The sequence below is a fragment of the Berghia stephanieae genome, chromosome 7 (assembly GCF_034508935.2).
Source record: "Berghia stephanieae isolate SIO BIC M18660-M18661 chromosome 7, UCSD_Bste_1.3, whole genome shotgun sequence".
NCBI classification, from domain to species: domain Eukaryota; kingdom Metazoa; phylum Mollusca; class Gastropoda; order Nudibranchia; family Aeolidiidae; genus Berghia; species Berghia stephanieae.
Genome location: NC_088366.1, coordinates 35,471,310 through 35,483,809, shown reverse-complemented (window position 1 = coordinate 35,483,809; position 12,500 = coordinate 35,471,310). Strand labels below are relative to the sequence as shown.

Genomic DNA, 12,500 nt, shown 5'->3' with positions numbered 1-12,500 from the left:
AGGCCGTTGTCTTGAATACCTGCTTAAAGTATAAACCTGTATACATATTATATTACACTTGCTTAAAGATTTTCTTCTCTGTTTAACATAATTTCGAGACATGATGCCTGTTAGGGGATATTGCAATTCTTTTTCGGACAGAGACAACGTTGTTAACTGTCAGCTACTCATATTACACCCGAATACGATGAGAGAATGTTTGTAAAATACCTTTCCAAGGACTCAACTATGCGCCGCTCACGACTCGAACCAAGGACCTTCCGATCCGAATGCGACTTTGATACCACTAGACCACATAACCGCACAATCTTTTTAAACAAAAACCCAATAATTTCAAAATCACAAAAAATGAAAGATTTGTTCTATGCTACTTAGTCATGTAGACACACACACACACACACACACAAACACACACATACACACACATACACACACACACACACAATCAATCGTCACACATACTGGATTGAGCAATATGTTTCTCTTTTTTTTTCTACAGAAACAATTACTGCCGAAGTATACTGACTCATCCATAATATGAACACAAGATTCTAACCAGAGAGTCCAGGAATGATATTGACTTTGACTTTGACACCTCAACTGTATGGAAGATTCTGTATCTTTGAAATACAAACCTCCTTTTCTTGGTACCAGTGTAGTATGTTTTATTGGTACCAATGTATTTGGAGCGGGGGTGCTGTAGTTTGGATCACAGACCGCAATCTCGCAGCATGGGTTGGATGCGTCTTTGACCATCTGACATTGCTTGGGGAGTGCTGGATATTGGATATCGTGTGCATCTGTCGATTGAATTCGAAATTTTCTTAAGAATTCAATTGTCATATCAAAATGTTTACATGTTTTATGTAATAAAGTGATGGAGTTTCCTGTAATGAACAATGACATGATGAAAATCATAGGCTCTGCTCAGAACGACTGATGGGCTTGGTGAAATGGATGTGTAAGACGTCTGAGACATTCATTTTACCAAGCCAATCAGTGGTTCCATTCATGATTATAATTATACTATTAATCCATTGTTAATTCAGAAAAGTGAGTGGAGCAGACACTTACGTTGATAACAACAAGTAATAAAGTGAGTAGGAAAGTGCCAGAGGACAATAGAGAATAAAAAATTCGTGGCGGTGACGGGGTTCGGACCCGCCCCCATAGCCGCCGCGAAGTTTTTATTCTCTGTTGTCTTCTGGCACTTTCCTACTCACTTCATTTCTTGTTATTATTAAAAGATGTATTGAAGTAAATAAAGATCTGTATATGTGTTTCATCGACTATTCAAAAGCCTTTGATAAAGTACAACACGAAAAACTATTCAAAATTCTATCATCCTTGGACATTGATGGTAAAGATTTAAGAATATTACGGAATTTGTACTGGGAACAAGAAGCAGCAATGCGTGTTGACAACGAACTAAGCAGTTTTACACCTATTAGAAGAGGAGTTAGGCAGGGTGTGTTTTGTCTCCAGATTTATTCAACCTCTATAGTGAAATGATATTAAGAGATATCGAACATAAGAAGGGGGTGTGTATTGGAGGACAGAATGTAACAAATCTGAGGTATGCAGATGATACGGTTCTACTGGCAGAATCTGAACATGAACTACAAGAATTACTGGATGTTGTAGTCAGGAGTAGTGAAAATATGGGACTGGAACTGAATATATCTAAAACAGAATGTATGACGGTATCTAAAAATAATAACCCACCAGCCTGTGTAATAACAAGCAGAGGACAAACAATACAACAAGTTGAATGTTTCAAATATTTAGGCTTCAATGTAACATCCAATGGAAAATCAGATTGTGAAATAAAGAAAAGAATAGGTATGGCGAAGAATGCATTCAACCAGCTGCATACAATTATGAAAAACAGGAATATTAGCATGAAAACAAAAATCAAAGTCCTGGATTGCTATGTACTGTCTGTGCTGCTATATGGTTGTGAGAGCTGGACCATAAACAAGACCATGGTTAAAAGACTGGAGGCAGTGGAAATGTGGTTTTACAGAAGAATGATGAGGGTGTCATGGATAGAAAGGAAAAGAAATGAAGAAATTTTAGAAATGGCAAACAGAAAAAGATCACTGATAACAAAAATCATCAAACGCCAAATGGAATTTTTAGGACACATTATCCGCCACCCTGGTTTGGAAATACTCGCCTTGACTGGAAAGATGAATGGAAAAAGAATAAGAGGAAGACAAAGAATAACGTATTTGAAAGGGATAAGAACTTGGACAGATGAAGCTGAGAAAGGTGGCGCTGCTTTAATAGAATTGGCAAGAGATAGATCAGCTTGGCGGAAGATGACCTCCGACGTCTGCTTCAGATATGGAACTACATGAGATTAACAGAAACATTAATCTCAACAATATTGAAAACTTGTCCCACAGTCAGTTCTACAGCAAAAAACGAACTTGTTATATTTAACTTGAAGATTAAAAATTGAATTTGAAATTCAAATTGAGCAAGTGATACTATAAGAAAGTTAATTGTCTGTCATTCATCACTCTGTCAGAAAGTTAAACAACTTTAGATATATACCTTAATGTTTTCCCATTTCACATCCAATGCTCTTCGGCTCATGCTAGAATATTACCGGCTTTATGACATTTTGAATGATTCTCTAAGCCTTTCACACAATAGATATTCGTTCAATCTAAACAGCACTTAGATCGTAGGTGTTCATTTCTGTGCTCAACTTTAAATGCTTCCACGAAATGTCCTGAATGTTCTGGTCTAGAGAAAGCAACCTTTTGTTTTGATATGAAACAGCCATTTAAATGATTTTTCAAAAGACTCTTACCTCTCAACACAAGAGTATGCACCAATTGTTGCATTATTACACTTGCACCAGTAATCACATCCATCATACCATTCATCATCTTGTTTATATGTCTGGCCATCATAAATGCATGTGTCTAGTGGGAATGATGAAATTATATGAACCAGCTTTGTGGGCAATTTAATAAATCGTAAGGGATAAGATATCCATTAATTTCCCAATCAATCGTTTAAAAATATTATGCTGGAAACACCTTTTCAGACAAAAATGTCAATCTCTGCAATTAGCTAAAAAGATTAATTGCTTATGGTAAATAGAACCACTCTTTTAAAGCGATGAACTCTACTAAAAGAGATGAAGGGAGTTTTCTCGATTCCACGCGTTAAACTTTATCAACTGCATTGTAAATCTCGTGGAATCTATATTTAATACATAAATCAAACCACTAGCCAGTATGCGTGTATGAAAAATTGTGACTCAACATTGGGTCAACCATGGTCCAATTGGATTGAAATAGTTAAAGTATAGTTGATGTGTTTCTTTCTGAGAACAGAGAAAAACATGCATTGATAGAGATAGACAGATAGATAGATAGATAGATAGATAGATAGATAGATAGATAGATAGATAGATAGAGAGAGAGAGAGAGAGAGAGAGAGAGAGAGAGAGAGAGAGAGAGAGAGAGAGAGAGAGAGAGAGAGAGAGATGTAAGAGAACTCACTTCTGACGGGAATCAATCCAGGCTTAAATCAATTTACATGAAATAAAATGTTTTTTGTCAGGTTACAGAAGAATATAAACTGTGTTTTTGAGAACTTTAAACATAAGTGTCCATTTCCATCTATTTGACAAACTGGATATTTTTGAGTATTTTGTTAAAAATCAGAATATTTGATATAACATTTTATTTCATACCTCTTTAAATATTCATTGTGATCAAAACTTTAAAGCTTTATTTTACAAAAATTATTAACAAAACTCATGTAACACGCCTGAAAATTGGTGTTCCTACAGTTTTAGACGGGAAATGATAAAATAGGTGTGAACAATCATCAGTGAACAATTTCTAAAGTTGAAAAGACGAAAATCGAAAAAAAAATATTAGAAGACATGATCTCATCAAAATAACAAATCTGAATTCAATTCCATTTACTCTGTGATTTTCATAGCAATTTAGAAGAACACAGCAGTTACAATTATCATAATATATGTAGTAAAGTATAACATCTTTGACAGAGATTTACTATCATCAACATTGCTATAAGCTATTTCTTTTAGAAATTTCATTTTTGCCCCAATAACATATCAACAAACTGAAAATGATTACCTTTCTGTGCAAGTGTATAAACCTTCAGCGGCATTCTCACATCTACAATTAAAGTCACACCCATCTGTCCATGTCTGTCCATCAAAGTATTTGGCGCCAAAGTAGTCACAGGTAGCTAAAGATGACAAAAGATTCTATCAAGTGTTGGGCATCTCTTATATCCAAAATATAATAAGTTTGAAAATAGACACGGTTTTTAAAGATAAAATGTTGCAGCACAAAGAAGTGAAATTGAAATATGTCTGTTACACTTTCATATTTACTGAGTTGGATTTTAGACGCATTTATTTGTTTTTATTTACAAAGAGGTTAATCACACTTCACACATTCAGCACAAATAGGTATTGTTATATATATAACTAATCTATTTAGTTTCCTTATTTTCTTTTCTACTTACAGACGTTGAGACCGGGTACTGGGGCCGGTGTGGGTGTGCATTGAGGTATCATACAACACGGGGAGGTGAAGTCTTGGACCAGTTTACAATTTGACGGTAGGTTAGGGTAGCTAGGACATCTGAAAGTAATATGTTGGTGCAAAAGATACTTAAGGGCAACACCGTAAATTTGATGATAAAACTGCAATTTAAACTTTGTTCAACACATTGAATGATAATAAGATAAATTCTAATGCTTACCTCTTAATGAACGTACAAACTTATTATATATTTTTTTAAAAATGTTCTCTGGAATCCGAAACAAAATACTGTCATTTAGTCTTTTTTTAAAATATGCCCTTCCGCCACGACACCATAAGATATCGTCGCCTAGGCATTCCACGAAGGAATATAGATATTTCATCAAACAAGATGTCTGATGTCAATAGGAATCACCCATGTTGTCCAAGTGAGCAAATTGAGGGTTAATAAAATTTGGTCTTAAAGAGTTAAGAAACTAAAGAATAAATCAGAAAATCAACAACATCTTAAATTAGACGGATATTCTTTGAAAGGGGGTTATTTTTTTAAACTTGTTTTTAAAATATACATAACATTCACTAATTCTATATTGTTTAATGTTCAGAATCCATGCGCTTAAAATATTGTCTTTAAATAGATTTTGTAGACTCAAAAAGAAATGTCTACCCTACTTACTTGTCAACACAACGGAAAAGACCAATAGTGGCGTCAGTGCATTCACACTGATACTGACATCCATCTTCCCAAACGTCTCCGTCATTGTATTCCGCACCCTTATAAACACATTTGTCTAGAGGTAAAAAAGATAAAAACTTAAATGGATCCGGCACATTCATTAGCCATGATTTTAAATAGAAGCAGTAATAATTAGTAAATTTTGAAAAAACATGTCATAGTTCTTATAATGTGATCGTGTATCATTCAAGTAGTTATCTGGTGTGCATTGAGAACTTTATAAAAAAGGTAACAAACCTGCATTCTTGTTTGGATTTTGTCCAGTAATCTGTTGAGGCGGCAAACCACGCCCTTGGCATACAAGTGTGTTGCAGCATTGTGGGTCGTTAGGATCGACTTCCTGTGTGCAATTTGTTGTGTCACCAGTGTAGCTGGGGCACCTGGGATTTTTTTTTAAATCAAGAATATTTTATATATTTAGTCATCAACGTGAAATGATCCTCCAAAAACAAGTTGGTCACACGTATAAGAAGTCCAAACAAAACATTAATTAATAAAACATTTCTTTAAAAAAATAAAATAAATAAAATTCCCTTTATTCATCCCCAAGGGGAATTTGTCTTTAGGGTCTATTCCAAGAGAAGACTGGAATAACCCAAGCGTCAGCCGCAGAGCAGCGCCGCAAATTGAGCTAGGGAGAGGTGACTTGCTCAAGGCCACACAGCGCTGCGGCGGGTGATTAAACTCGGTACCCTTCGGGTCCGAAGCAAAGACCGTACCGCTGAGCCAAGCTGCCCCACTTTATCTGTCATTGGACTTTATTTCGAGAAAAGGGCATGATAACCAAAACATTTGTAGCGATGCAGTTTTACAACTTTCATTCTCTAGAACAATAAGAGGAGCCAAAAACACTATGACACCTTATCATAAGATGATGATGATGATGATGATGATGATGATGATGATGATGATGATGATGATAATGATGATGATGATGATGATGATGATGGTGATGATGATGATGATGATGATGATGATGATGATGATGATGATATGATGATGATGATATTGAGAGAAGTAAAATATATCAACCCTGCTTGGCCTATGATAAATTTATCAGTTACTTGTTTAAAGGAATAGATCTTTTTACATAAAAAGACATGAGGATTTCCATCTGTATACCTCTCGGTGCAAGTGTACATATTTTCATCTGCATTGTCACATGAGCACTTGTAGTCACATCCATCGTACCAGGACTGTCCTTGTGAGTAGAAATCTCCCTTGTACATACACAATGCTTTGGAAGAGAAAAAAAAATCAAATTTGATGGGGATAACATTACACATGAACCATTACTTACCATAGTAGTTATGACTACCAGTACTTTGATATATAATACCAATACAATTTAAAAAAAAATACAGTTAATGTTGTTTAGGAAAAATGTTTTTAAAATCCATTTTGAGTTTTCAGCTATGTTTCGCTTAATCCCCCAGAAGTAAATGAAACACACTTTCCATTTCTTCCTGTTCAGGTAAACTATTAAGGTTTGATATAGAACGAGCCCTATTATAAAATCAAGGTCCGTTCAATACCACATCGGAGTCAAATGAAGGAAAGCATGTAGAGTGCCACTAAAATAATAACAAAACATATTAATCCCTAAGTCATCAGAGCGGATGGACTTGTTTTCTTATATTCATCAAACCAAGCGTTGTTCTTAATTGTAAGAAAATACGTGGTGGGTCGATATTTGATTAAGATCAACTGAAAATAAAACAACACTGCTGTTAGTTTTGAGGTTCCAATAACTCCAATTTAATATACTCGCTTTTCAAGCAAAGAGTTAAATACAGATCCTGAGTTCAGCTGTGGAATTTTTCTGATTTTAAGTCCACCAAATGTTGATGAGTAACTGATTCTGCTAGTACTAGAATTAAGTACTTGGCAATAGACTCAAGACTACTATCCTATGTAAAGGGTGACAAACAATTGTCACTGCCTGATGTTTAGTGCACCAGTAATTGTAAAAAATTCACCATCCATTATTCAAATGGCTCTTAAGATCTATTAAGCGCGTTAACATGAATTTGATATGAGCTCAAAAATAAAGTACAGACTTTGCCATCTACAATTTTATAACTATGAAGCCCTTAAAGATAGCATCAGTAAAAATCAAAAATACCGCTTTGCATTCTAAATCTATCCATTTCAATGAATAAACTGCTTTAAAATGTAATAAATACTAGTTGTCAACATCTTGAAAAAGCGTATCTATAATAGTAGAGGCTGTTGGTTTATTCCTTTGTAGAGACCCTCTCAACCTTCAAAAACAACTTGAAGGGTTGCCAAATTTTGTTCTGCTGAATCATGTGTCTCAGTCTGTCATTTTCTGTCATTCTCTGTAACTGTACTATACGCCATTTCTGAGCAGCGGTCTCTTGTCAGATATGAGGGTAGCGTTTTGCACTCCATTCAATACAGTGCAAGGGTGGGCATCTTTAGGAGTGTCTGGCTATCCTCCTGTGTCATCCCCATCAACCGCTCAAGAATATCATTACGGTGTTTGCAGTAGGTCTTTCTATAGTCGAGCATTGCCTCCAAGAACTTTATATGTATATCAAAGGGGAGGTGCTGACCTTTTTCTTTGACAATTAAAGCGCTTGATGAAAGTAGCTATCGAAGTCATTAAGATTTAATCTTCAAGAAACACATATCGATGAATGATTTCATATTTATGTTTGCATTTCTCTCTAGATTAGTCCTGTCAGTAATTTAGCCTGGACTGGATGGCTATGAGAGGAATTCCAGGAGTTGGAGGCTTGATATTTTTTCATGTCTGAAGCAAATGCTAGGCGTTGTCCTCTGACCTTTAAAACCACGAGGAGAAGGGGGGAAAAGAAGGACGGAGGGTAATAAAAGAAATGAAATGAGATGAAGAAACACACTTTCATACCTCTTCTAACAGGCGCTTGGGTTGATGTTTTTTGTTTGGCGGGTGCAAGAGTTGTGGTCGGGGCTGGCGTGGTAGAAGGAGTGGTGGGAAGTGTTTCGTTCCTCTGTCCTTTCAACACATCATAGCCTGCCGTGAAGTTACACACTGGTCTCATGCAGCACGTGTTGGATGGGTCAGTTTCCAAATGACAGTATTGGGGTGGGAGGTCAACATAGTGCTGACATCTGATGATAAAATATTACATGAACTGTACAGTCGTGACGACACGATTATCTAGAGTATTGTGACATGCAGTGACATTCAACACATAAATCGGATAGATCATTTAACCTTAATGAAATCTACATACAACTGGATGCTGTAAATATTATCTTTAGAAAATAGATGTATATCTTTATATAGTGCATATATTTCAAAGTTTTATCCTACTCAATTATCTCATACTCTTTTAGGTATCACTCCAAAAGCTATGTAAGGAACCATTTTTATGTTCAATAAAACTGGCTGTAACAAACTGTCAGAGAAAATAAAATCTCGTGGAGATCCACGAAATGTACTCAAAACGATTTGCAAGATGTCCCAAGCCAACAGCAACACTTGATATGTAGGACAAGACGTGATACCTATTAACTTTCTTTCTTTGACACGGACAACACTAATACCGGCCAGGTACTTATCTTACACCTGGGTGTTGTGGGAAAATATGAGTAAAGAGCCTTTTTCGAAACTGAACTTTGTGTCCCACGGCGTGACTTACAAATCACAGACTGAGTATTACACTACTAGATGAGAAAGCCTTTTTAAAATCAATATTTCCACTTACTGCTCAACACATCTATATTGTCCGGTAATGCCATCCTCACACACACAATTAAAGTCACAACCATCCTTCCATTGCTGTCCCTGCAGGTATCTTCCTCCCTTGTAAAGACAGAATCCTGGATTGAAGGTAGATATTAATAGGTCCCATTAAAAGACAATACTAGAAAAAAAAGAAAAACGCATATTTGATACTTTTTAATAGGCAAAAAACTTCCAAAAAATTGTCTGTATTGAATATAAAATTATTGAGAAATTGTCAGTAATGGATAGTATAATACATAAAGATGTCTTATTTGTCAAATTATTGATTTTATTAAACTTCAAAAAACGAGTTAACGGTTATTCTAAAAAATATTGCTGGTATTAACGACAATGTTTATTTTTCATTTCATCATACTTCGAATTCCTCATTTGCTGTTTTCTTTGCCGAACTGATTTAGGACATTCTCCCTCTTGACTCAATACAAATGCCTCAATCATTTTCATATTTCATATTCAATGAAAGTCCAAGATTCAGACCACATAATCATCAATCTAAAAAATGTCAATAGGCTATGGCGTGATTAGGTTTTGTTTTCATTATTTTTTTCAAAAAGAGTTGTTCTATAATTCTATAATTCAAACTTAAGTCTTTTCCAGTGACATCACAACATGCATCATTTATTGGCTGGTTCATTTAGGTCAGCACAGATTTTGAGTACAAACCTGTACAGCTTATTGTAGCTTATATTTTACACTATCCTATGAAGTTAGTACAATTTTTATTTAATTGTGAATCATTTTCAATTCCTCAAGAAGTCTGTTAATATTAGTTTTGACTTCACATTCATGGATGAAATTGTTTGCCTCATTTTTAACGATTTGTAAAAATACTGTCAGTAAATGCTACTTGCATGCTATTTTAGTTTATGTAGACATTTGCTCTTGTATAAGGCGTTTAAAGGTAGAGTCCTAAATTCAGCCTTAAATAAGAAGATGAAATGGCGAAAGGTTTATCCACACTGTTTAACAACAAGAATCCACAAAGTAAGTAATTTAATTACCATTTCCTAACTGTGATGGTGTTGTCGGTTTCGGTAAAGTAATACCAGCAAACGTGACAGTAAACTGTGTTGTGTAGTGGCCGTAGATGAGATCAGTGATGCTGGGGGTCATCACAGCTCCCACATTGGTCACCTGAGCATCGAAAGTGCAGTCAAATTATTAGGTTATTAGTAGAATTATTATACCAGTTTCTCTGTTATCCATTAAGCTAATCACAATACATTAGCTCTAAAGGAGTGACATTTCTATTTACACTTGTTGTTTAAATTTTCAAGATTTTTAGATTATCGATTATTGTTTGTAGTTATGCCGGGTGCTCATTCACATCCAGAAATTTAATGAATCTTATATATAAAGGCAAACCGACTTGTGCAGAATTGTTGAAATGCTATCAAATTTCTTAGATCAATCAATGAGCTTTTATGTTGAAACAACTCCTAACTACACAAAAACATTCGTCAGTGCTTCATAAGAGTAAAATATCAATCTATAAAAGATTGAATTCTATCAAATATCCAATTTGTTCAATGCAACAGTTTGATCAGAAAAGTTTACAGAAAAAAAAGAAATTATACTGTTGACATTAGAAATCGTTCAAGATAAAGTTGTCTGAGAGATAAATTGGTAACCATAAGAAAACAGATGTTTGACAGTAAAGACTTTGTTCAAGAGAAAAATCTAAAAAGGTTTGTAAGGCATGATGACAGACAAAGCAGACAAAAAAGACGATTTAAAAAAGTGATCTGCATTCCCTACAACTGCATCATCCAAAGCTTTTCAAATGATTATCATTGAGCACACGAGGCACACCAGAGCTAGGCCCCTGATGCCACCCTATTTGGTGATAAACATTGATACTTGTGTAAGAGTTTGACCGATCCATTAAATGTATTGTGACATTGGTGTTCTAGTAGTACAGTGTTTCTTCTTGTACACATTTAAACTATGATGGCGATGGCTGTTTGATTGAATGGTTGACATAGACCTCAAAACTCTTGAGCCTAGGGTTGTGTCCATAGGTAATACAGATTGCATTACCCTAGTAGACTGATATTTCAATGGGAAGTTCTGGTTTTTATAAGACTACTTGGTACAAAGAAGGCATTTAAAAAGCAACACGAACTGTGTGAAGTGCAAATTTAATTCCATGCCACCTAAATAAATAACTGTAGAGTACATTGAACATAGCAGAAAATCCAAAAATGTGTTGTATAAAGAATCTAATATTCAAATCCGTTTAGATTATTAACTAGTATGGTCCCATCTACTTGCTCTTGTTATAAAGGCAAGTATCAGAGATCTGTCTTTATCAGATAATATAGTGCAACCAAGAAAATGGTTTACCGACCCCTTTAGCTTACACAGGGAGAGGAATATAAGGATTAGCTCCACAATCGGTTGGATATGTACAGCAAGGATCACTGGGGTCTGGCTCCTGATGACAGGTAGATGGAACATTCTCATACTTAGGGCATCTGGAATAAGAAAATCGTATTTTTATAATATGTAACATTGTAGAAATAGATTGTTGTATTTCTTTACCGGAAATGCATGCGCAGTGTGAATGTGTGTGTGTGTGTGTGTGTGTGTGTGTGTGTGTGTGTGTATGTGTGTGTCTGTATGTGTGTGTGTCTCTGTGTAGGAGAGAGAAAAAACTTGAGCTTTTATATAGCGCTAATCCACTAAACGTGCTCAAAGTGCTTTACAAAGCGTCCCTGGCTAACAGCAACACGTAACATATAGAAGACGTTTGTAAGGCAATATTTAAATTTTTTTTCCGACAGAGACAATGCTGTTAATGGTCAGATACTCATTTTACGCCTGAATACATGAGAGAATGTGAGTAAAGAGCCTTTTTCAAGGACTCAACTATGCGCAGAGCGATGCTCGAACCCAGGACCTTCATATCCGAAAGCGAGTGTCATACCACAAGACCACATAGCCGCACAGAGAGGGCGGGGGGGGGGGGGGGGGGGGGGGGTTAGAGTGTTGCTGTGTCCAGTACTAACATAACTCTATCTGCGTTATATTATAAGCTGAAACAACTGACTCTGTGGAGCGCTTTGATAAAATATGTATTAAGTACTATATAGAAACACTCTTGTTGTCCATCATGCCATGAAATCGGCCTCATGTTTATTTCTTTTGGGTTTTAAACGATATTAAAGTAATGGTCCCATAGCAAACAGGCATCAGAAAGGTCATTAGAATGAAGGCGCTGACCTCTGTATGCCCTAATATATTTATGGACACTGTCTTCGGATAGAATAGAACACTCATGAAAAAAATAATTTACAAGTTAAAGTTTCTCATCTATACTGTGGCCAGCAACAAATTTCAGTCAGTTTTACTGACCAAAGGGGCCTTGCCGCATATTTAATCTAATACTCCCCTACCTTTCTCTACATTCATAGACTCCAGTGTTGGCGTTGATACACAGGCATGTGAGGTTGCA

The 12,500-nt window shown here is 35.7% G+C and overlaps 1 protein-coding gene across 1 annotated transcript in view; it reads right to left on the bottom strand.

The window, feature by feature from the left end:
• Positions 1–12,500, bottom strand: part of LOC144976536 (uncharacterized) — a 109,189-nt gene that overhangs the window by 68,638 nt on the left and 28,051 nt on the right. The window contains 13 exon segments of the mRNA XM_078920831.1: positions 636–800; positions 2,825–2,916; positions 4,131–4,245; positions 4,528–4,646; positions 5,224–5,338; positions 5,521–5,663; positions 6,406–6,520; positions 8,180–8,403; positions 9,003–9,117; positions 10,045–10,177; positions 10,621–10,654; positions 11,407–11,520; positions 12,442–12,500. The exon segment at positions 12,442–12,500 is cut by the window's right edge and continues 56 nt beyond it. Of these exon segments, the coding sequence (XP_078776957.1) occupies positions 636–800; positions 2,825–2,916; positions 4,131–4,245; positions 4,528–4,646; positions 5,224–5,338; positions 5,521–5,663; positions 6,406–6,520; positions 8,180–8,403; positions 9,003–9,117; positions 10,045–10,177; positions 10,621–10,654; positions 11,407–11,520; positions 12,442–12,500 (1,543 nt within the window).